Source organism: Carassius auratus, chromosome 14, assembly GCF_003368295.1.
Source record: "Carassius auratus strain Wakin chromosome 14, ASM336829v1, whole genome shotgun sequence".
NCBI lineage: Eukaryota > Metazoa > Chordata > Actinopteri > Cypriniformes > Cyprinidae > Carassius > Carassius auratus.
The window spans coordinates 785161-812448 of NC_039256.1; the positions used below are offsets into that span (position 1 = coordinate 785161).

The 27288-nt window shown below is 35.3% G+C and overlaps 1 protein-coding gene across 2 annotated transcripts; it reads left to right on the forward strand.

The window, feature by feature from the left end:
• Window positions 1-27057, forward strand: uvssa (UV-stimulated scaffold protein A). Of its 2 annotated transcripts, none has more exons than XM_026279526.1 (14): window positions 1-105; window positions 611-733; window positions 1284-1614; window positions 2202-2322; window positions 4667-4993; window positions 5131-5240; window positions 6571-6699; window positions 13191-13296; window positions 16421-16622; window positions 17064-17216; window positions 17682-17865; window positions 18688-18799; window positions 26543-26732; window positions 26909-27057. In XM_026279526.1, exons 2-14 carry the CDS (start codon window positions 615-617, stop codon window positions 27000-27002), a joined length of 2178 nt encoding a protein of 725 aa, XP_026135311.1. In that variant the 5' UTR covers window positions 1-105; window positions 611-614; the 3' UTR covers window positions 27003-27057. The 2 variants fall into 2 exon arrangements, with proteins under 2 accessions (XP_026135311.1, XP_026135310.1); XM_026279525.1 differs by lacking the exon at window positions 1-105 and adding an exon at window positions 222-380.
• The last annotated feature ends 231 nt before the right edge of the window (window positions 27058-27288 follow it).

The window sequence follows — 27288 nt, forward strand, 5'->3', positions numbered from 1 at the left end:
TAATATTGATATTGTACGTAACAACGCTCACTAAGCAACGTCAGTACCGTCTAATTAATAATCATGAGAATTGTTTTTGCCGGAGATTCTCTAGCTCGCGGCACTGTAAGTTAACTGTAGGACACACACTCATATACTGTCGTACACTTAAAATAATTCGTATTCAATTATGTTAAAGATTAAGTTTAGTCTGTTTTCTGTGAAAATGTACAAAAGAGGACGACTCTTATTTTGAAAATGGTGGACTCTTCACGGTTGCTCAGTATGTCTTTGTTTACATACCCTGCTCAATCGCACTAAAAATGCTGAGATGAGTGAACTTAATTTCCGAACAGGCAAATAAATTTAAATTATTAAAACAAGGTTCATTGCTGGAAGCGGTACGTGTCATCCATTAAAGATTTCGTTTACAATGAGAACTCGGTTACTAAAATGAGAAGCTCTGTCACTGGTAGACTTAATTACTCTGTCTGTATATCTGTGTTGAATAGCAGCTGCATAACAAAAATAATGGTGACTAACTTAATGGCATATAGGAGTATACCACCACGAGTTGTGGTTGCATTGCCTCATTCCTTCATACTTTAATTCTTTATTCATCCTGTTATAGGGTTATGTCAAAGATGGACCAAACAATGCGTGATAAGCTCTCACAACTGGTTGAGGAGTTGACTACCTCTGGAGAACCACAGTTAAATCAAGACAAAATGAAGGAAGTGAAGAAATTATGCAAGTATGTTTATTGGGTTAAAAAATTACGTGGATCAAACTGTGAGTCATGTTAATAAATTAGGACATTCTGGCATAGATTTCATAGAAAAGGGACAACACTCTTCAAGGACATCTATATTTGCTTAGTGAGTGTTTTTGCCCCATTGTGGCCACTACATTTGTAAAAAGCCTTATTTATTTTTGTACTGGCTGTTGGTGAGGCAAAAAAAAGTGATTCCGTAAATTTTTATTTCAGACAGCTGGGCCATTTTCACAGTGCAGTGTTTCATAAAAAGACTGGTTTGATGAATACAATTGGTCACCAAAGCTCTTGCTACCTCTTCCCAAAGTGTGCTTATGATCTCATTATCTAGTCTCAGAATGAGGAAAATGGCCTTGACCAGTGTATATTTATCAGTGTTATCAATTATGAAGCGTATTCAAAGTCCATTTCATGATTTAAGTCACAATGTTTGTGTGTATGTTCGTGTGGCCTTAGAGCAGCACTGGACATATGACCATACTGTTCGTTCCTTGTTAAGTTGGAAATCTTTTTCCTTTTCTGACCATAGAGTTTCCACTGACTACGTTGATCATTTCTACCACTTGATTATGACCCAGCTGAACCAAGAGCATGCAGAGATCCGTCTCTCTGCCTTCCAAATGGTCAGTGAGATTTTTAGCCGGTCGCATCACTTCAGAGATCTTCTCATCACAAACTTCCAGGAGTTCCTGGAACTTACAGTAGAAACAGACACTGAGCAACCACTGCCTCCACCCAAAGAGGTGGCGAGAAAACTGAGGACACTTGCCATTCAGACCGTGCAGTCATGGCACGCCACGTATGGAGAGGCCTATAAGAAACTGTCTCTGGGTTATCACTTTCTAAAGCAGATTAAAAAGGTATTTATCTGGACGTGCCTGGTCTGTGATTATAGTATTTAATGCCAACACGGTCTGCACCATGGCTGGGACACATCACTTTTGTTATGCAGTTATATATTGGAAATATTTGGAAATATAATGGAAAGTATTTTGTGTTCTAACTAAATTTAGCTTTGAAATGAAATCAAAGGAGAATGAATCAAGCAATTTTTATATATATACCATACCATTTATTTGTCTGCTATTTTATTTGAATTGTGTTTCATTGTATTTTCCAATATATGTTATTATAATTCATCATTATAATAGTGGAATGTCTCCATAAAGGGATAGTTCACTCAAATATTTAAAATGATGTCATCTTTTACTCACCCTCATATTGTACCTGCATGAATTTCTTTATCAACTGAACACAAAAAGATTATATTTAGGAGAATAAGGGTAACCAAATAGTCGCTGGTCTCCAATCACTTCAGTAGTATATATATAAAAAAAAATACTATGCAAGTCAATGGGGACCTGAAACTGTTTGGTTACCTGCAAACAGATAATTATTTTTTGTGTAAACTATCCCTTGAAAAATGCATTGTGTCTTTTTTTTTTAGGTAGATTTTCATGATGTTGAAGCAAGAACACTGGCTGAGAGAAAAAGACAAGAGGAGAAACAGAAGAGATTGGAACGAATTTACAAAGAAAAGCTTGAAAAGGCCAAACAGGAAATGGAGGGTAAACACCTTTGTTTTCACAAACTGTAACTACACTGAAACACACACACACACACACACACACACACACACACACACACACACACACACACACACACACACACACACACACAAACGTTTCTATAGATAAGCACTTCTTATCTTTGAACATGAAAATTCATTAACAAAATAAATTAAAATGTAAACGTAAAATAACTTTAGGAATTATCTACGCTATAATAAACTTATTTGATTATTCCTTGATATATTTACACACACATTTTAATGTTATATAAATTTAATTTTTATTGCCATTAAATCACTTTACCTCTAAACGTTAAGGGCTAGCAATATGGCAAACAGGCCAATAATGCCACAGCACTTTTTACACTTTCCCCCCCCGAAATTTTGTCATTATTTTACTGAATAATTAAGAAAAAATTCTTGAAGTGGAACTATTAATCTGCAATGAAGAACTCAGATGACAATAACATCATAACATTGACGCAACTGCATTGTCATGTTTATATTTCCACTCATTCTTGATAGGACATCTTCTGATATCAGTGAGTAAACAATATCCATCCAATCTCTGTTTTTATATCTGAAGTCAGCCTACAGTATACAACAGAATTTCTACACCGTATTTTGATCTTGGATTTACTGCCTTTTGAAAGTGGGAGTGAGCTATGTTCATCTTTAATTATAGTTCTCTATACTTCTTCTTAATTATAGTATTGAACATCAGATCAGCTTATGTACAAGGCACCCACACATATTATAAGCACCACTATTTTCATTCTAGAAACACATCATCTGCAGTTTATTATTATAGGCTTGTATTATAGTATCTGTTATATCACTTTTTGGAATTAAACCACTTTCAGCTAATAATTCTAGATATAATGGAGTAGACTGTAGGCACACCTATCTCAGTGATATCTGTATAGCCTGTGCAAACTGTCACTACTGAATCACTACTGACATCCACAGTAATCAGTACTTCACAAACATTATGTCCTGAAAACTTATCTTGTCTGACTGATACATTCTGGAAATCATCTTTTAGTCATTGACGCCCTGTTTGCATACGCAATTTGGCTACACCTGCTGATTTACAATCCCCATCAGAAATCCAGTCACTTGTATGTAGAAATCACAGGGTGCAACTTATTATAAATTATGGTGTCGTTAAAATGCAGAAATAGAATATATTTTTAAACAATGTTCATGTAAAGCCTACGTAAATCTGAAATTCCTTAATTGCTGTAAGGGTAAGTTTACAATAAAGTATTTGCATTCTTTTACGTCATGTTTAAGAATGTTAAGCAAATACTTTATATGCCGGTTAAACACTGAGGGACAGCTCCCAAAAAATGCTGTAAATTAAATGAACGATATCAAGGCATAGTTAATTATAGATATGATACTGTGAAAAAAAAAAATAATAATAATTAAAAAAATCGAAATATTTACAGCCTAAATACTTATCTCAATAAATCATTCATTTTAATTCATAATGTCTTGACTACAAAGGCCATGTCAAAAGTGATTAATGACTTCCTAGAGTATTCTTGAAGACTTGGGAAAAGTAAAAGGTGGCAATACTTTTACAGGAAGTGGGGGAAATAGTATAGTTGTAGTTTTTTTTTTACAATCAGTTAGCCGCTAATATCAGTACATTGATGTAATTTTTCAAAACACTTGACAAAACCCACCATGACCAAATGCACAATTTTCAAAACTCTAAATACATTTTTTTCATTGATTGGATACAGTACATATAAACAAAGTTAATTTGTTCAGTGAACTAAAATCACCTCTTCAGAATGACACAACATAACATCAGAGTATTTCACAATGCAATTCACACATTACATCTGAGATGTCATTACACTGATCTGACTATCAAATGAAACAACTGCTCAGAATGGTAACTGTTGCATTACTTTTAATGTGTATTTTTATGGAAGCTGATGAGCAGTGTTCCATGTTTAGATCCAATTACCATGGAACAATTGGACTACATTATCTTTGGTGATATCTCATCAGCACTTTTTTCCTGGTCCCATGTTCCACTTTCCAGACCATGTTTTTAGATTTGACAATGCAGGCCCTTGTAATAAAAACCTGTAATGAAACTTTCAGATTTCTTTGTACTGATGATTGGAGAAAAAAATACTGTATATATCTAGAAAACACAAATAGCATGTAGCATTCATGTAAAAAAAAAGTGGCACGTTCTTGTTCAAGTATTGTTGTTTAAAAATGTAATTAATTGCCATTAATCCATAGTTAAAGATAAAAAAGTGTTCCCATCCATTTCTATCCACGTTTAAATGCTTGTTTTGATCTCTTTCATTAAGAAATGACGACTGAGATTGAGGAAACCTTGACTGAGATTAACAACTGCATAAAACTGCTTGCAACCGATGATTTAAACCTGTTTAATGAGGAAGCAGCAGTTTCCAAAACCTCTGCGGCAGCCGAGAACATACCTGACCAACCCTGCTGCAGTAAAGACCTGAGCAATGAGCAGAATGGAGAGATGACTGAGAAGAAAAAGGATGAAGGGCAAACGGACAAGTGTAGTGATGAGAGTGACACAGAGGAAGTTCCTGATGAGGATGCGTTTCTCCGCAGCACTGGTTTAATGTCTTATAAGTATCAGCTGGAGCTCAATGTGTCCACAGGTATGTCTAACTGATCGGGTTCATAGCCATTTTCATCATGCGTATCCTCTGTCATGTCATAGCATTGCATGCAATTTGGAGTTCAAATCTTTTTTTGTTTTTTTCTTTCTGAATAACCATTTGAATCATGTCTGCAGATTTAAAATTGAGGGAGACAGAAGAGAATGAGGCATTAGTAAACACTGTGAGGGATCTCCATCGACTCATCACAACGAGACACCTGCCTCTGGTGCAGTCCTGGATCCAGGTAAACCCTTCGACCTCTGAAAGGAATCAGTCATTCCCAAATGAGAAACCTGTCATTCATTATTTAAAAGGAGATATTTAACAGAATGTCCAAGCTGTTCTTTTTCACAAAACTTTTTTTTAAATAACTTAAAAAGTTACTCCATGATTTACTCACCCTCAAGCCCTTCAAGTTCAAGCTGAGCTTTGTCACTCTTCTACATGTGTGGACATACAGTGGAACGAAATGTCGTGTTAGGACCATGGTGCTACATAAATATAGGGCTCTGATGCTCTGATGCTCTGGTACCATCTTCCTGATGGTAGTGGCTGGAAGAGACTGTGGGAGGGATGGGTGGGGTCCTTCATGATACTGTTTGCTTTGCTGGAGCATCATATGAGGAAAATATCCAGGATGGAGGGGAGAGGGGCACTGATGATCTTTGCAGGTGTGTTTACTTTCTGCTGGAGGGTCTTGCGATCTGCTGCACTACAGTTCCTGTACCAGACAGTGATGTAGCTTGCCAGCATGCTCTCAATGGTTCCCCTATAGAATGTGGTGAGGATGGGTGGAGGAAGACTTGCACTTTTATCAGATGACGGAGGAAGTGTAGGCGCTGTTGTGCCTTCTTGGAGAGTGTTGGTGGTCCAGGTGAGATCCTCTGTGATGTGCACCCCTTCACAGTCGAGCTGTCTGTGTTCAGTGTGGGGTGGTCAGTGGAGTTTCTCGTGAAGTCCATCACAACCTCTTTTGTCTTCTCCACATTGAGGGACAGGTTGTTAGTGCCACACCATTCAGCCAGGTTTGCCACTTCCTCTCTGTCATCACTGTTGCTGAGGAGACCTACCACAATTGTGTCATCCGCAAACTTGAGTGAATGGGTGTAGAGATTTTGAAGCTAAATAAAGTGAATTATAAAAACTACTCCACACGGCTCCTGGAATTAATAAAATCCTTCTGAAGTGAGTCGATGTGTAAGAAAAATATCCATATTTAAAACTATAATCTTAATTAGGATTGATAAATCATAATCTTCCGCTAACTGTTGTACTCATGTTCAGGAAAGAGAGTCACTCCAGCGGATGATGTAGGACATAGGCATAGTGTAAGCTCTGGTAAGAATGTGCTAGTCTGTGAGAGTGAGTAAATCATGAGGTAATTTTCATTTTTGGGTGAACTATCCCTTTAAGAAAGAGATGTTAAAATTATTTCTAATTCCACTATTACAGAGTATGGAAAAGGAGAATGTGGGTTCAAATTGTGGCATATTGAACTCATTGGATTTGTCTTTGATGCATCTGAATGTTATGTTTATTTGAAAAAAGTTAATTTGTGATTTTTAATGTGCCAGGTCTTTACGAAGGTGGGTGTTGAGGAAGAACTGATGAGGACAGCCACTGAGTTAAAGAAATCACTGGAGCATGCTTTAAGAAAACACGATTTTCTTCATATAGACTACAAAAACAGAGAAAGAAGAGTGGTGAGTTTATTTTATTTTATTTTTTATTTTTTTACCGATATAGGCCTACACTTTTTTAGTCTGATTTTGAGGATTAAGTGCAGTTATATCAAAACCAGATCATGTTTCTGGTCTGTTTAAATCATCTTTTACATTTAACTATATGTTTAAATAATCATAATTATTATAAATATAAAATATTAAAAATAATAATTATTATATATATATATATATATATATATATATATATATATATATATATATATATATATATATATCAATAAAATCCCATCGATTGAATCCCATTGTGGAAATCATCCAGTTTACAACTGATTTCTCTGCGTTGAGTGAGTATTCGAAGATAGAGTATACTGTACCCATGTTTACAGTATGTACTACTGTAAGCAGTAGGGTAGTGATCACAGTAACTGAGCAGTGCAAAATGCAAATTAAAGTGTATCTGGAATAACTTCAGTAATGCATTATCCCCAGAGGAGGGCGCTCTTTCCTCACACATAAGATACTGGAATTTTGTCAGATAGTGCACTGGAAAATGTTTGTTTTTCAAGATGTCCACGTGTAACACATGAACGAGGGTATTGAGAAAGTTTTGTGTAGTGTGCACATTTTTAGATTACACTGTCTTATATGGTCGAACTCTTAAGACGCACATTTTTGCATCTATAATAGGAGATTTGCTACTGGGAGGCACACTCATGTGCTAATGGAGATTTGCTCACTCTAGGGTGGAATGGGACACAGCAAGCAGTTATGAGACACATCATTATGACTCATGTTAACCATTTTTAACTGGGTGAAAAGAACAGACAGGGTAGAGAGAAAGAAGGGGTGTGACATTGATAAAGCACTTGACTGCACGCAGAAAGGTTTATCACTCTCAGTGACGATTTTCAATACAAAAAGTCAGTGCTTTGTGATAAAGCAACAACTAAAAGGCCTTTATCATAATTAGTTTTTCCTTTCCCCCCTAAAAGCATTCCATTACTTTATTCCCTGTGACACTGCTATGACATGGGTGGAATTGCTTTCAGCTTAAACTCCTACTGATTGAGGACCACAAAAAGGTGTAAAATTACTACAACTTATAATTTTTCAGTGTGCCTTTATCATATGATAATGAGTTTTAGATTGAAAAAAAAAAAAGATTAAAAAAACATAATGCAAAACCCCAATAGCTTGAAAATGCAAATATAATATAAGGAAAAATACTTTAAAAGTAAAATGAAGGTTTTTTTTAACTAAAGTATACCTGGATACCAAAATGTCAGTTATTTGTATAAATAGCACACATATTTTTCCTCTTGTAAGATTCCACTTGAATTTGTGAATTTGTGGCTTTGAAATGTTTTTTCAAAATATGTAACAGAATGACATTTATGGGTCCAGGAGAGAATATACATTATTTACTGTGATTTACTGTGCAATGTAATGGGATGGCCTGAAAGAGCAATAATTGAGAGCAATAATATCTATTTACTTTATTTTTCTTTGGCAAACAAAATATAAATATGGTTATCTAAATCTCATATACAGTGGAAATGTATGACTGTTGTTGTGATAAATACATTTTAATTTCATTGAAATAAAGTTTCAATGTACATTTACTAAGGGATTTGCTTTTTTAAATAATTTGCACTCAGAAATTTATAGTACCTTTTTTTTACAAATAATTTTAAAGAAATGGCAAGTAACACACTAAATTTGAAATTTTGAAGTAGAGAGACTAAAAAAGTATTTTCTTAGTATCATATTTAAGTAATCTTTGTTTTATTTGCCACATTTTTTATATAGTGTACCTATCCAATAAAAAAAGAAATAAAAATGAAAGTATTAATAGAATGAATTTGGGGTCATTTGTGAATTTGGGTAAATTGGGACACTTTTACCATTGAGATGACTGGGAAAAAAATGTCCCAGTTATCCTGAAATAACCCTGCGCTGTGTGTATGTGTGTATATGTGTGTAAGTGAGCTTTCAAATTGAGATATGACAGGAAACCTTATGGGAGTCTCTCTGCCTAGAATGTGTTCTCGTGACAAAGTGCATTTCAATCTGTTCTGCGGTCAGCTAGCCCGCTAGTCCATACACCTGAGTTATTGGTTTGCCATAATAATTTGCAAGACCTTCCCCGTAAGAGAGGAGATTAGCATATAAATAGCAGATGCACAGAGGACCATCACAGCTGAGTACATTTAATTTTTGGTTTATAAGATTGAATGGGTTTTTAAATGCATAGCCATCAAACTTAGCCAAAGACAAATGAAGTGTAGGGCTCAGTTGTCCGAGGCTACCTCCTCAGCTCATTTTTTAAAAGGATAACAGACCTGCTTAAGGAGTGTTCCTGGCCGACGCTTCCCTGGGCACAAAGTAATTGAGATTGCTTACAGAGTTAATTAGACCATACAAAATATATTGGAGGGCGTGAGGAGCACTGCTGGAATGTGTTTTTCCCCATAAGTGGGGGTCATTTAACCGGAAACGCATTATCTTATCCTCTCAGGGTAGAGGCCAGGGGCCACTGCATGATCAATAGAGTTCACTGTGAATGTCTGCCAGGGAGCACAGCGTCTAAATATTCAACCTCATTCTCACATATCCACGTCTGCTGATGACACAAATCAAAGACGTTAGAGGCTGTGTTCTTTTAGTATCATTGTGATACTATGACAGTTTTTATTAATATTTTGAATTAGCTTTTGTTTTTTTAAATTTTACTATCAAGGGCTTTATATAATTAAATATAATTTATTTATAAATAGTTTTATAATTTATATATAATTTATATATATTTATATAATTTATTATTATGTAACTTTTTTTGTATGTCTTGGAAAATAGCTTAAATAAAAGATATATTGTTTTTAAATATATATTTTATTATGTCAGTTTATTTTTTTAAGTAACTTTTATTTTTACATTAGATTTAGTTTTTGTTAACTGTAATAACTCCGGTTAAAGAGACAATATCTCAGCATTTACATTTAGATTTCTAATAACTTTTTTTGGCTTATTACAATCATTTTAATAAAATATTCAGCTATTCAATGATGTTTAATAGATTATTTCAAAACATTTCATAGAGATTATTATTATAATTTAATAAATTGAATAATTTAAATGCGTATACTACATTATATTACTTAGAATTTAATCTAATATAAATATAAATTTTACATAGATATATTACTTATTAAAATGATTATTACCTAATTGGACTTTTTTCAAATGACAGCTCAACTTTTCAGTCATTAAGCTGATATTATTTTATGAACCATAACAGAATCAGGTTTTCAACATAATTTTTATAATTTTTTGGAAACGTTCCTGGGCTACTTTACATTGTCAGGAGTTTTATTTTCCTTGAGACACCTGGAGGTGTGCTTCACATGTCAGCAACACCTGCGTCAGCAAAAAGCCTTCCTATGGAGACTAATTCTCAGTATCCACACACTCCAGTCGAAGAATTATAATACTATCTTTACAAGTTAACAACGCTGATTTTATCACAACAGAATTAAAGTGATTTAAACCTAACAGTTTTCGGTTTGAAATCTCTTTTTGCACTTTAATCTATCAAGGTAGTAACTGCATTTGATTAAATAAAGACACAATGGATAAACAATCTGTTCTGCAGCTGGTGGCAACAAGGCATAAAAAAGTCTAGGTGAGATTGAAATGAGGTTTAAAGGTTATAATTAGTTGCAGAATGACTGCTCAGTATTTCAATTTAAATAGAATGTTCCCTCCCTTTTTTATAGTGGTGATGGATTTTTCTGTTCCTCTGTCTCCCATGTGGACTTTGTCGGCTATTAGTGATGTTTACATGTGTTAAATATTCTAAAATGTGAAAGTACCTAATTAAACTCAAGTACAAACTAAGAGCGAGGCCAGAAATGTTTAATTGGGTGGGCAAAGTCTAACTGGATGTCAAATTGCCAAAAGAAAATACAGCACAAAGATTTAAAACAGAAAATAACCTATATACAACTCTGAAAAATAACATGAACATACTGATCAATTTTAATCTGAAATGAACCGTAATCTGATACATTTCTGGATGAATCAGGATATGCAGATACAAAAAAGTGGTTTGGACAGTGAAAAGTATGTTACAAACTAGTCTTCACTAGGAGTGTTTGGAGGAGGGTAATTAAAAGTTAAAAGGACTTACAGCAGGTTACCACATTTTAATAAAGTATTAAAGTAAATAGGATAATTTTGATATCATGTTGACTTTAAAGAATCATACATTTTGGGAGGAGACTACAGGGCTTGAGTGTGAAGTGAAGGGATTATTTTATTTCATAACCACACAAAACATAAGTATTTCTGTGTTCGCCATAGAGGGCTTATTTCTGAACCAATACTACCGGCGAACATAATTGAGACCTCATGCAAAGACAGTTTATGCCTCAGTCTGGAATTGTCAACATAGTCTGCCTGCAATAATAAAAAAGAAGAAAAAAAAAATGAACGAAAGCAAAGCGAGCTACAATCTTTAGCACTTTATATCAAGGTAATCATGGAGACAATTAGACAGAAAAAAATGAAAAGTCAGGCTAGAGCTGTACACTTTAGCAGTGCCCTCGAAAAGGAAGGGCACACAGATTATATATACCATTTTATACCAATGACCCCCATATTTAAAAACTGGCATTCTGTTATGCATTGTAGCGCACGGGCCGCTTAAGCACCTTTTGAGTAAATTAAAAGGCATAAATTCTGTTTAGCACTAATGCAGATGTCGTCTCCCCAGGCCTGCGAGTATGAACACCCTCGGCAGTAAGAGTGGGGCCCAGGAGGAGGGGAATAAAATAGCCTTGAGTTGCTTTTCACCTTTCATAAATTCTAGGCTGGGGATTTCTGTACCAAAAAAAAATTCATTTGCAGCCCGGTGGTTCATTGCTATTCTGTTTAGATTGATGGTGGTCATTTACCCGGCAGTGGAAGTTAAGTGCTGCTGTCACTCTTGAAGAGCATAATTGGGAGGTTCTATAGGTCAGTGGCAGTGACAGTTTTCTCTTTTGATTAGTGTTAGAGTGATAACAAAACTTACAGCGCGAGTGATGGATGAGCAGGTGCAGATGGCAGCAGTAGATGCTCGGAGAGAGAGCAGAATAAAGCTCACCTGCCTCCTCAATCTATGAGCCAGTCACCATCGTCTTCAGCACTTAAAGACACCTACAGTGTGATTATTATTATTTTAATTAGTTGTGTTTGCTTAGTCATGAACATGGTTAATAACTATAAATATTAAACTTTGGCATTGTGCTGCCTTGGATTGTGGTACGGACATTGATGATACTTCGGATATATTGTTGATAGATTGTGATTCAGATTTTTTTTAAAGGCTGATACAAATACCAGTATCTAGAGAGTTTTTGCAGCTGATAGCTGATATAATACTGACATAAACATGTTACTTACAATTTAATTATATTCAATAAGACATACACAGTATTGCTCATTTTAAATGAACACTAATTAATTGAAACACAAGTTTTTAACACATTCTCCACCACATTTTCTTCTTATAATAATATAATATATATAGTGGGTGATGCTTTCTCCAAACCTTGTTTAATGAAAGCTTTTTAGCTTACCTTGACCATAGATACACGTAAGCTCAGAGAAACCATCACTTCTCTTCTAGTCAAAGGTTCTTAAAGCCTGGTTTGAATCACCTTTATGATGGGTTTATCTGGTGCCTCGTGTTGAGTTGATCTCCTTACAGTGATTGCATGATGTGATCCCAGAGTAAAAATCGTATCACCTTGTTCGCCCTGCTCTTTTGTAGAACAACCTGCACAAAGATTTAATCAGTGACAACTCAACCTCAACATACAATATATAGCCAAGACTGAAACACCCAATATTAAGTCCTCGTCCTTCAGCAGCTATAGTTTATTTTGGGTCGTCATTAGTCTTATTTAGCCCTACTTTCTGAAACATTGCAAATAATTATTATTGTCTGAAATTATTATTGTCTCCTTTGCATGCTGGCAAATGCTGGAAAAAGTCTGTTTAACATAACAGCTGTTCTTTCATGCAGTCACAGTTAGATGGGACAATGTTCAGATAGACTACCACTAGAAAAAAATTGGATGTGGTCAACTGGAAATTCTATTAAGGCTTTGAATTAAAATGTTAAAATGTCCCACGTTACTGCAGAGTTTGCCGTTCATAGTGCTGTAAATCTCTGGAATACCCCGAGGCCACAGTGAATATCCCATCTGAGTGTTAATCAGCCAGAGGAGAACTGCAGACATCCTTTGTAAACTGTCAGCAAACGAGCATTGTTTTGAGAATGACAAAAAAATAGTCACTGTTTTGCAACAGTAGTTTTATAGCATTTTCAAAGTAAAATGCAAATGTTTGAGCAAACCAAGAAAAATAGGCTCATTGTTACTTAATATCCTCACATGTTACCATCTCTATTAGGTGTTAGTTATTATCATGACTTTAAAGTGACTCTCTTTTTCCCGGGCTAGATGAGAGCTCCTGAGGATGAAGAAGATGACGACGATGATTTTGTAGACGTGCCAGAAAAGGAGGGCTATGAACCTCATATTCCTGAACATCTGCGCACAGAATATGGTGAGTTTGTTCAGGTGCAGATGTGAAGCCTAATGCAATAAGACAAACCTGTTCATCAGTAAAGGGACTAGCTCTCTCTATAGGATCTTGCATAATCCAAATAATCTCACATAGGATATCGCCACACACTTGTAGTGGCTGCTTCAAAGTAGATATGAGTTGAAAAGTCCTCTGGGGATTACTGTTTGTTTGTAGTTTTGGACCTAAAGCATTAAGATATTTAAATGTGGAATTAAGAGCACACAGTGGTGAGTTAGCTGTCGAAAAGCTTCAAAGCACAAAGGAAAGTTTGTTTTCAGAGTTAAGATGTAAAGCATGAAGCACTTGTGTTTAAAGCAATGTAAAACTTGTGATATTTTTGTTGTTTTTAGCTATCAGTTTTACTTTAAAAATAGGTAAGTAGGTATGTTGACAGTGAATTTAATTTGAAAAATCACATTATTATGAGGTGCAATATGATTTCACCAGACTCTCCTGTTATCTTGCTTCATTCATTTTCTTTCAGCATCTCTAAACAGGCAATAAATAAAGATTGATTAGGATATAACTTCTACAGCTTTACAGAGCCAAGCTGCTTTCTGCAGTAAAGTATGTAATGATCAGCGGCCATGCCAAATTAACAATGCAATGATGTTAATGAGCGCCCATTAGCTTCGAGTGGTAATTTACAGTGCTCACCTCACAAGCCTTTGTGCGCTAAACTGTTTACCTACAAAACCATGTACTCATCTGAGACTGGATTATGCTGAACTTAATATATATTAATATTATATACTCATATATCATGCCAATGCAAACTAGAAAGTGTAACATTTTGTTTTACAACGAATGTAGGATGTGCTGAAGTTTAATACTTATGGTTGTTCTAGTCATTAAGCCCCAAATGTGACCAATAGTAATATTGATGCTTACCTTAAACTTGTAATCTTTTCAAACAGCAAATCAGACGTGAGACTGATTTGAGACGTGTCATTTCTTTTCAATTGAAATACATGTGAAAAGATGTATAAAGGTGTCTTCTTTATCTTTTTTTTGGGGGGGGGGGGGTGCACTGTTCATGTGGAGGTAGAGGAATATAGAAAATATACAATTACATGAATGGCATTGAGAGTGCAGCCATTTGCTGTATAATTTAAATAATCCTTAAACGGGACGCAGAAAGAAGAAGAAAAAAAAAAAACAGATTTACTGCCAAGTTAACTCAATCATTTCAAATTTATCAATAAGCGCAATTTAGCATCATCAGTTTCGTTGAATATTACATCAACCTGTCACAAGATTTGAACTCATCTCTGGCTATTCCTTCCCTTTCTTTTGTCAAAATCACATCGGCTTCCTCATCCGGAGAGAAACACTTTATTTTGAAAAGCATTTTGCCTGTTCCACTCCTCCTTTCTCTCTCTCCATTTCTTTCACTACAGAGCTTTTATCTATCCCTTTATTCCAGCGTTCCTGTCAGGACGTTATCGCTCTCAAAATTTACATTTTAATTACAAGGCCTGTTGAACTCAGGAAAATCAATAATGCCACCATTGGCAGCTCAACTCTATGTCTACTGCTGGGCCTCTCTATTTCCCCTTATTGATTTATCTCTTTAGTACCTGCAACTTTATTGCTTCAGACATAAGCTATCATTTTGGTCAATTTGAACAGAAAAAGAAAGGTTTTGGTCGTATTTTATGATTTCGCACACCCGAGTGCAGCTATGATGCAGTAAGTAATTGAAAGGGAGTAGACCTGGATGAACTCTATACATCAGATGATTACAATCAGGATTGTAAGAATCCGGTCACATGTTCCTCATCCTGTCCTGAAACCATCATTTATTTTCTTTTGTAACCCACTACATCTGTTGCACTGAACTACTGGTATTACCAAATTACCTGCTGCTTTTGCTAATATTTAGGGTTAGTGATATGCGATATGTTAAAGTAATCAGCACAATCAGCACAGCCTTGTAAATATTTATGCTAAAGAAATAAGTGATCAGAATTTGCAGGAAATGAAACAAAATAACTAAATTATCAAAAATGTATCAAAGTACAAATGCAGTATTTCATATTTTTTATAATATTTTATAATATATTTTTAGAATATTATTGCTTTATTTATTTATGAAAATTTGTATAATTTATATTTTTGATGGAGACATTTTAATTTAGTCAATAGTTTCAAATATTAAAATTAAGCAACAAGTAACATCAGTCAAGTAAAGAATATCATTTTGTGCAAGAAAATTTCAATATAACGTCCACTGCTGTGTGAACAATTGATGTGTGGAGTTTTGTGATAGCGAGTTGAATATTAACGCTGTTTTTGAACTGAATAAGGCTCTTCTAGCGACTTGAGGTGTGTGTAATCAACTCGAAATTGAAAAATACTTATTTTGGAATCAAGTCCCAGCCCTGCTCCATATTTCCGTACAGAAATGCAGATAATTTGTTCACCGAACACAAGAATAATGCATTTTCTGTCATATCTGCAGCTCGCGTGCATGAAATTTGGGGTCTGATGGGCCTGAACTAGGAAATCTGCAACCCAATGAACAGATTGGCTGGCACAATGTATTTTATGTTTTTTGAAAATATACAAATACCAAACCATAATGTGTTTATTGTACGTATTATATTTTGATTGTTTTCCAAAGACTTAAAACTTACATTTTATTTGAAATGGGCATTTCAGATAAATGTATCTGAAAATAATGCCAATCATTTAGATTTTACACTTTTTTGAAAAAAATAAAAATAAATGTAAAAACATATTTGTTGATAAGAAATAAAAGCAGATCAGGCTTCTCATATGCCCGCATGGTTATTTGTCTTTGTATAGTGGTCAGGTGTCTCTTAATCATCGGTCTTATGAGGAATTCACCATACTTGTTTTTAATTTCATCTCGTTCTGGAAGATAGAAAGCTTAAGTGTGAGTCTCAGATCTTTATGTCACTCCTAAGACCATCTTAAGCCCCTGCTTACTCCTGCTTACAACCCCCTCAGTCCATTAGACTACAGTACAAGTGGAAGTTGTGAGATCCGTATTAATAAAGATTGAATGTTGTTTTATGAGTATTTGACCTAACGTAACATCTTGTTGTTTTTTGCTTGTTCCTCTTGTCTCTCATAGGGCTTGATGAAACTCCCTCAACGTCAACCTCTGGGGCTAAAGCAAAGCCATCAAAACCTGTGGTCAAACATCCTGTTCCTCGTGTGTCCTCCAGTCTCTCTCTACTCAAGAGGAAGATGCATGATGAAGAGCAGGACCCCACCTGTGCTGCTGCAACACTGCGTGTGCTCAAACAGAGGCTTTGTTCTACTCCTTCCACCAGGTGACCTATACTTCCATGTCCTATTTTATTAGCTAACATGGACTGGTATACAGTAGGGCTGAAAAAAACAAACAAACAAAAAAACGGAGAAATGGAATCTTAACAGTGAAAAACTAAAATATTTGGAAATCCTTAAATGCTCAAAATGATTGAAATAACAGAAAGTTTTCAAATATTTAAAATACAGTGAAATATGAGAAAACAAAGTAAATTAATTTCAGTTATTTTAAATATAAATATACGTAAAATTGCATTAAAAATTTGTATCTGTTTGTATTAAAAAACAGGATATATATATATATATATATATTTTTTTTTTTCTTCTTATGGAAATATTCGGACAAAAATGTATTTCATATAACATTTAAAATACAAAATAATACAAAAAACTTTTATTGTTGTTTTTTATGATGGAGATTTAAGTGTTTTCTGGTGTTTCAGTTTGTCTGGGAGCTCTACTGGGGTCACAGTTAGCAGCAGTGACCAGGCGGGCATAAGCAAAGACGAAGCCTCTGTTAAGGCCCCTGTTATTCCATTTGGTGTGGATCTTTACTACTGGGGAGAGGAGCAGCTCACCGCTGGCAAAATCATCAAGTACAGTCTCATTCATAAGAAACATAAGGAATGTTTTACATAATACATTTGAAGTATGAATGGATTGTGCTATTTGTGATATAGCCACTAGAGAGCACCATTGTTTATTCACTGACTTCAGGACAACTATTAATCAAAATTAAAAGGTGAAAACATTAATCTGGAGTTTTTCCTTTTTGACATTCTGAAACAAGATATACTTGTACAATACAGTTTTGCTACAGCCATGGAAAACCTGGAAATTAATGGAAATTGTAAAAGAACTGAGAAAATCATGAACATTTCTATACTAAAAAATATTTTACTAGTTATGCTCGCCCATAAAATATTTCACCTGCAAAACATTCACTTTATGAAGGCAAATTCTTTATGATTTATTTATTTATTTATTTAATTGTCAAAGATCACACATTGATAGAGTTTGTGCAGTTCCTTTAATAAGACCCTGTCCTCACTGGTTTTTAGGAATGCATCACAGCACCAGTTCTGGGTGCCTCATGAGGTGGAGGAGGAAGTTGTAAATGAAGAACTGTCCGCAGAGATGAAGTCTAGATATATCACCTTTGCGGGGGAATTTAAACCTGTGGAGCACAAGTGTAAAGCACCAATGCCAAATGGATCTTTATGTGAGCGTCAAGATAGAGTAAAGGTCAGTAAAGTAATAATATGATACCTTAAAAAACACACACAAGAGATGTAATACAGAACATTTGGGCCACATTTAGTTGTGTTTGGTAGAATGGTAGAAACATTCTTATTTCATGATGTAAATAAGTGGTCACCAACCCATTGATTGTGATGGGTAGGCAGCATTGCAGCTCACTGTTCACGATAGAAGTGGTAGAAAATAGAAGTAGAAAATAAAATTAAATATAAATACCGATTTAGGGTTATATGAATGCATCACTGAAGGGAACTAACTGTCTTCATAAAAGTTTCATAAAAGAATAACAATGGCTTTTTTTTTTTTACATTTACATCTCTTTCATACCTTGTTTTTTTTTTTTTTGTAATTCAGCATAAATTCACAAAGCTAAAGTCAGGACCATTCTGTTTTGCTTTAAATCTTGGAATTGTACACTCTAATTAAAACAAACAAACAAACAAAAAAAACATTTGGTTGGTTCATGATTAAAATGCAGTGGAATTAAATGCATCATTTAAAATGGCTACAGATATATATATATATATATATAGAGAGAGAGAGAGAGAGAGAGAATAAAAAAAATTAAATTCTAAATCGGCAATGAAAATTTATGATTGGTGCATCACTAATGAAAAAAAAAATGAAATAAAAGTTCTCAAATTGGAAGTAAAATGTTTTTCTATCAATTCTTTAAGAGTTAGATTTTGTCTTTCATAAAGGCCGAGGTCAGTGAAATTGGGTTTGAAAAGGTTGGTGACCTCTGATGTAAATAAATAGATATAAGCAAGACACAGATTGAATAAACTGCTGAATATGTAATTTCAGTGCCCCTTCCATGGACCCATTATCCCTCGGGATGAGCTGGGCAGGCCTGTTAACCCAGAAGATGCACTGCGATTGGAGAAAGAAAAGAGGAAGCGTGAGGAGGATCAGCCAGGTCAGATCATTCATGATTTCAGATTCAGTTCAGATTCTGAAAGTTGTTTATATGACCCCTAAATGTTGTTGTTGTCCAATTCACATATTCTTTTGTGAATTCATGTGCTTTACATGTATTCCAAACAATTTAATTCAGAAGAGCTTTTTAGCAAATATTAAGTAAATATTAATTCTCCTCCTCTGATCATTTTGTAAAATGTTAATTGCATGTAAGCATAACCATCAGGTCATTGTACATGTGGGCAAGGTATGGTTGAATGTGATATCATAGAGAAAATTGTCAGATTCAAGTTTTTACATGCCTATTTTTTTACTCTTGATAAGAATATTGTGAGTATTCATCACCCTATTCAATCCCAGTAGAAATTTTATTCAGATTGATCTCCAACTACTCCATCAGTCCATTACAAATGTATTATTGGGCTGCATGCAAACATGTATGGAAAAGAGCAGCATTAGAATTCATCAAAATATCTCATGTTTTTGCAGGTGTAAGAGTTCCATTTGTGGACACAAAATTAGTAAATTCTAACAAAATGTGCTGACCTACAATGTTTGCAAAATTCTTATACTCTTGCCAAATTAATATCGCACACCAAACCTGAAAGCTTGATAATCCTCTTTCATGTTTGGTCAGCCGAAGACCCCAAGGCCTTTAACACTGTCAAAACCCTTTTTTGTAACCAGTATCCAGACCTCCATTACCCACAGTTCCTACCTTATAACACGGTGGTCAGCAGCCCAATCAGGTGGCTGTGAGACTCCAGGAAGAGATGAACTGATGGAATCCCATCCAAGTCATCATCAATACTCAGATAATAGGACAGGCGGCATTTGACTCTGCCTCTCAGCTTTTCACTTTTCACCTTCTCGCTTGGGTTTCTTTTCTTGTGGAGTCGGGTGCTAAAAGCCAATTAAGTAGAATCTCCATCCTGTCACTGGAGCATCGGATGTGCTTTCTTTGGCTACAGTTTACTTGTTAACAAACAGTTATCTGAGGCAACTGACTTCGGGGGCCTGCTGACCACTGGCTTGTGAAATAGTATCTTTTGTAACGAAGTAAGCTATCGATCCCCGTGACTCAATCATGCCCTCTCCGCGTCAACATGCGGGTTGTCAGGGTAACCACAGGACACCCCACCTGTTCTCCTGCACTGCTGTTGTGTTCATGATGTCTATCAGTTCCCTGACTGAACACTTGCTCCCCTGCTTCACCATTGATTTTTGCTTCAGGCTTCAGTCTTCCCAAAATATTAGTTGCACATGATTCTAAACACAGTATTTGTTTCAGTGTGTCTTACGTAAATTTCTCATTTGTATCATTAGAGGTGCTTGATATTGCTCATAGGGGAGAGCAGGGGCGAAAGTACCATTTTTCAGACAAACTTCATTTCAAAAGATAATACAGATATATATTTCTGCTGTGGCCAGTACCTCTGAAGTGTGGTCTAACAATACCAGGTGGTATTTTGTAGAAATGTAGAAAGACTTCACTTAATTTCACTTTGAACTTAAGTTGAACATTGTTACTTTCAACCCCATCGGTGGGTCAAAAGTAACACAACAATATAAGCTAGATTTTTTGCTGTTACTCTTATTTTTCTTAAGTATACCTGATTGTGACCTTGTTAATAAATAAATGCAAACATATTTTATCCTTTATCTTTGCAAAAAAATTATTAAATTACATTTTCATTTTAAATTTAAGTTTAAGTTTCATCAGATGTCTTAAAACCTGACTGTATTTTTTTTATTGTGAATTTCAATGTATTTTTATATAAAAAAGAAATACAGAATGCACAATATAAAAATTTAATCACATTAGCAAAAAAAAAAACATTCTACACATAATGTAACAGTAGGCCCATTTATGTTTCCATCCAGATGTTTTTATGCATGAATTGAAAATGTGCATTAAAACATCTGGAAACACTGCAAATTTAAGGGTGGCGGTGTAAAGGCTAAGATATGGCTAAAAACTAAATATAAATGTGACGTAGCAGCTGCCCAGAGAGAGATGTTCCTCTATGTCCAGAAACACACCTCTCAAAAACATCTGGATAGAACCAGACCTCTGTCTGTCTTTCTGACCCTCACTCAGACATATTCTTTTGGTATAATATGACATAAACATTTGTAAGAAATGATCCAAGACACAGAAATTCACAATATAGCTTGCACTGGAACAAAATAAATACTTTTTGTGACTGTAGCGGGAAAAAAGTAACAATTGTTACTTTCGTCCCGACAGGAACTCCTGACATTTAAACTCGATTTAATTTTATATTAAAAAAAAAATTTAAAATGCAAACTTTAGGATGTGTTAAAGCACTAAATAACCTGTAGATTGATCATTACTGTGACACATGAAACAAGAAAAACAACACGACTTATAAAAAAAAATTACCGTTTCAACAATTAACTTTTTGTACTCGAAAACAGTTTTACGGACCTTACTTCCGGAAACGATGTGGAAATCACATGATATTTCTCAGCTCCGTCAAGGATTGCATGCTGAATATACCGTCATAGCTGGGAATGCAAATGCAGAAAGAGGCTCAGAGAAAATCGCTTTGTTACTTTCGTCCCACGTTACTTTCGACCCCGCTCTCCCCTACTTGTAATTGTGACCTCGGATCTAACAGATGCTGTACCATTTAGGTAATAATATGTTTGAGGTACTGATATGAGTCCTTTAGGCTAAATAACATACAAAGGTGTACTTTTGGAAATGATAACACCCTGTTTTGTACCATTTTTCAGAAAGTGTAGAAGCTTGATGATGCAAAACACTTTTGACTTGGCGAGTAAGCAGCCACTCTTACATCAGCATATATAGCAACAGACTAACAACCATTTAGAACTCATTAGTAACTGCATAGTAACTGCATGTCTCATCATTACGACAGTGGGTGCTGTGGAGCCATGCACTAAAAATATGCTACAGCTACGTCAGTTTAGTACCTTTATTTATATGTAGCTTCATATAATACAGATTGTGTCAGTTCAATTCCCTTCAAATAGTGTCTGTGCAGTCAAGTCAACAATGTTGTCAGAAATTGCGTCCCCAACTAAGCAAACAAAAGGCGACAGTGGTAAGGAACCAAACTCCATCAGTGACAGAAATGGAGAAAAAAAATAAACACTTGGGTGAAACCAGGCTCAGTTGGGGGCCAGTTCTCCTCTGGCCAGATAAAACCAGCATGTTGTGGTTTAATTCCTGGCTGCAAAGCACGTCAGATTGAGCAGAGGACTCATGGTTCTCATGGTCTTGAGACCATGGCTGATGAGGTCTTCACAGGGGATCTGTCTCTATCTGTCTCTAGTTGACATGATCTCCGCTGACATTTAGGGCTGAATAGGTCATCGCTAGGTGCTGATCCACCATCTGATCTGGATTCTGACTGGATCTGGGTGGCTATGGTGATCTCAGAATTAGAATAAAGCAGACTAATATTAACATTCTTCTTGCGATTTAACAAGTACATTGGGAGTTATGGGAAGTGTTCCCCTTCTGGTTGACCTAAATACTGCATCCTTACAATCCTTTAACGGATCTGAATTATAGAAGTGTGATATATTATGTGTATGCCAGATTAAAGAGATATCCCTTTAATCTAGATTTACATCTTAATCTAGAGTGTGTCTGCCTCCCAAACATAGCGTAGTTTAAATAGGAAAAGGATCTGCCACCTACAGTTACATTACATTACATTTTATTCATTTAGCAGACGCTTTTATCCAAAGTGACTTACAAATTAGGACAATTGAATGCAATCAAAAACAACAAAAGAGCAATGATATACAAGTGTCATAACAAGTCTCAGTTATCTTAAACGCAGTAAACGTAGCAAGGGCTTTTAGATAATAATAATAATAATAATAATAATAATAAACAGATTACAAAAATAACAAAAAGAATAGAGCAAGCTAGTGTTAGAGGTCTTTTTTAAAGAATAGAATTAGAATAATGAATGCTAAAGTTAGAGGGTCAAAAAAAGATGGAAGAGATGTGTTTTAAGCCGATTCTTGAAGATGGCAATGGATTTAACTGCTCTATTTTAATTGGGAAGGTCATTTCACCAGGAGGGAATATTTAATTTAAAAGTCCATAAAAGTGACTTTGCGCTTCTTTGGGATGGCACAATCAAGCGACATTCACTTGCAGAACGCAAGCTTCTAGAGGGCACATAAGTCTGAAGTGATGAATGGGTAAATGGGTGCAGAGCCAGTGGTGGTTTTGTAGGCAAACATCAATGCCTTTTAATTTTATGCGAGCAGCTATTGGTAGCCAGTGCAAGTTGTTGAACAGAGGTGTGATGTGCGTTCTTTTCAGCTCATTAAAGATTATTCTTGAAGCTGCATTTTGGATTAATAGTAGAGGTTTGAGTAAAGTGGCTGGAAGACCAAGAGAGCATTGCAATAGTCCAGCCTGGATAGAACAAAAGCTTGAACAAGGAGTTGTGTTGAAAAAAGAGTCCTAAAAAAGAAAGGGCCTGATCTTCCTAATGTTGTATAAAGCAAATCTGAAGAGCTGCAAAGTTTTAGCGATGTTGTCTGAGAAATTCAACTTTTTATCAATCACAACTCCAAGTTTCTAGCTGTTTCTAGAGGCTAACTGGATGGTGAAATTTTGATAAAGTGATGGGTTTGTTGAAACCAGCTTAACCTGGCTAAGACAGACCTGTTTGTGAAGGTGATGGTCCGTCATCCAAGAAGAAATGTTTGTTAGACATGCTGATATGCAAACAGTTATCGGATCATCAGGATGGAATGAGAGATAGAGTTGAGTGTCAGCAGCATAGCAGTGAGACAGGAGAATCTGCTGGTTCATCGTATCACAAGCAGCGGACAGATCCAGCAAGATAAGTATAGAAGATTAGGAAGCCGCTCTTGCCAGTTTTGGGGCTTCAACAACTAAGAGCAAGGCAGTCTCATTTGAATGAAATTGACAGCACAGCCATTAAGTGTTAAGACTGTGTTATATATTATTACAAGCAAAGGATTTTGGTCTGATAATTAACACCTCTCTTTTGTTCAGAATTTAGCAGAAGAAAAATATTAGTCAACCAGTTTTTTATATCAGCTATGCATTCTGTAAGTTTTGCAAATTGGTATGTTTGGTCGGGCCATGAAAAAATGTAGAACTAAGTATCATCAGCATAACAGTGAAAGCTAACTCCATGCTTCCTGATGATATCTCCCAAGGGTAACATATAAAGCGTGAGGAGTAACGGCCCTAGTACTGAGCCTTGAGGTACTCCATATTGCACTTGTGATTTATATGATACCTCTTCATTCACAGCTATCAACTGATGAGGGTCAGATAAGTATGATATAAACAATGGCAATATAATTTTCTAGTCTATTCAAGAGAATGTAGTGGTCAATAGTGTCGAATGCAGCGTTAAGAGACAGCAGCACAAATAGAGCGATACAACCAGGGCTTGAATTGAGGGGGAATGGCATCCCCCTGGTGGAATAAAATGACAAAAAGCATCCCCCCCAACCATCCTCTTTAGAATAATAATGTTGTGTATTATGTAAAATGTTTTGTGCAAATTAAACTTTAAAATTCCCTATCCATGACAATTCATTAACTAAATAACAGCGATTAGCCAATCAGAACTCAGTAGCCTACTGTAACAAGCTGCTCACAAGCGGAAGCAACTTTTTCATGCAAAATGGTTCAAGCGCAACTTTTGAAGTTCTTTAAAAAGAAAACAACAGAAGTTATAATTTTCTTTTTTGATTATAATTTAAATACATTCCCTGACATAATGTCATTGTGCTGTATGTGTAAGGGGCTGAGAGATGATATGAGAGCTGACGAGTGTCACCAACTCCAAACAGTCCAGAAGCATTCACTGCACGATGAAGCCTATTATAATGCAGTTATAATGCCCTTATAATTCAAGCAATGAAAGAAAAAATACCAATGTATGTGTTTTATGTTTTTATATTCGTTGCACAAGCAATGTTCTTTTCTGAATATCAGCACATAAATATGCTAAGAATTTTATACAACTGTGTAGAGCAATGCAGTGTTTCATTCCTTGAATTGATCCGTTTTTAAACTAATCATGTGAGCCAGTGATTCAATGGTCCATTCACTTGTTTCATTTGTAATTAATTGAATCAGTCATTATGAATGAATTTTTAGATTGGAATGATTCAATAAATCATTTATTAAAACAGGGATTTGCTACCACTTATGGGCGGGTTTATTGTCATCTTTATCCATGACAGTCCTAAACCAGCCGAGGTGCCAGCACAAAAACACATTCAGCAAAATATTGTTTAATTAGCGGTATTGACCCAAATACACAACACTTATTTTCCTCCTTTTATATTAGAAAATCAAAAATATGTTGCAGTGAGACAATTTCAATATGGGGTCAGTTAAATATCACTGAAACTACTCGCACCCAAATCAAGCACACATGAACCAGCTAATTAAGATTTAGGGACACTTGATAATTATAGGACATGTGTTTTGGAGCAGGGTTTGCACTGAGCTCTGCAGGAAGGAAGATCTCCCAGAAACAGGGTTGAGCACCCCAGTGATAAACCATCAAATGGCTGTAAAATTGACAAGAACAGCTTTGAAGCTAAAATAATTCTTAGTTTTAACAGAATAATTTAGGTAAAGGCCATTAAAAAAGTTTAAGCTTTACATTTCTGCCCTACCATTACCCCAATGTTTGCCGTTTAGCACATTTCTGTAACTTGACTTGTATTTAACCCAGAATAATTTGGACTGGTGCAAATCTCCCAAAGAACAATAATACTGTGCACATCACAACCATCTTATCATAGCATTTTTGTGTTTAAATGGGTTTTCTATAGATAATCAAATAGGCTGACTGCAGCTGTTGTCTGTGATGCTCATGTGTGCCCGACTTATGCAGATGCAAACTGTTGACAGAGTAGTCAGACCTGCTGCAGGGCCCCCCACCATCCTCAGAGCAAGAATGAAGCCCCTAAAGGCTTGACTTATGTGAGGACGGATTGTAGCACTCATGTAACAGGGGCCTTTTACCTCCATAAATCCTTATAGGGACGACCAACTCCTCCATATTCATTTAAAAGGCATTTGTTGCATTTATGCTTTTGACTACAGACTGATGAAGTGCAGAACTCTGTGCAATTAAACACTTTGGAAACTGTAAATAATTGAACAGCTACCATTTTATCATTTGAAGATATGCATTTATCTTCAGTATGGGACATGCTTAATGAAATGTTGATGATTTTGAGTCCTGAGCTTGCACAAAAAAAGATTTATGAAGCATTTGTTCTTGGAGAAATCAGCAACTCTAAAAAGAGGAACTTACTACGAAACGTGACAAATTTAACGAATAAGCCTTAATTTTTCAAATAAGCCTTTTTTTAAAGGATGGAGCCTTTTTAAATACTTTTTTTCTGCTGTGCCTGTTAATTGCTATCTATCTATCTAAGAGTTCTGAAAAAAAATATTAAAGAAAATGTATTCTTGAGCATCAAATCATTATATTAGAATCATTCCCAGTCCTAATTTAATCAAGCCTTTTCACCACTATGAAGTAAAAAAAAAAGTCCTTACCATCACACATTATTATTATCGCTTATTATACCAAAATCAAAGGTTGAGGCCTTGAACATCTTTATATATTGCATGATTTAACAAAGATGAAGCATAGTTTAAATGTGAAGAAATGCATTGATGTCTGTTCTGACAACCTTTTCCCCATTGGTTCAGATTGGCGAGACCCAGAGCTCATGAGGGAGATTGAAGCCGCGACTGGAGAAGATCTGGGCTCCTCAAAGTTGTATGGGAAAGGAAAGAATGCCAACAAAGGAAAGTCAAAGAAAAAGTACCCAAACCTTACAGATTTAAAGCAAAATGCCAGTACATCTCGTTCAAGACTAGAGAAGAAAGTCTTCAACAAGTAAGTTATATATGTTCAAGATGAAATTGAAAATCACTAAATTGACCTGACATTTTTGGTTATATCTGAAGATAACTGAAGTCAAGTACATTTTTATTGAATATTTGTGAACAATGTATTTCACAAGTGATGAGTAAATAAAGAATTTGAATCTCAACAACATTGTTTCCTCGTAGGAGCTCCATGAGACGAGTTACAGAGGTCATGAACAAGATGGACAAGAGGAAACATGAAAAATTTTCTAATCAGTTTAACTATGCACTGAATTAAATGATACAGCCCACCACACCTCAGTTGTTTGGATTATTACATAGACAAAAAAAAAGCATCATTATGAACTTTGTATTGTCAATTTTGTATTGTCATTTGTAATTCCTGAATCATTTTAATTAATTTATTTATTTTTGTTCTACATGGTATGTAACTAATTTTAACAAGTTAAAAGTAATTTCCCAACTTTTGTTTCTGCTACATTGTTTATGTAATCTAAAATTTAAAATATAACAGTTTTTTTAAATAAATATGTTGTCAGTGTAAGTCTTATTTGAATGTTAAT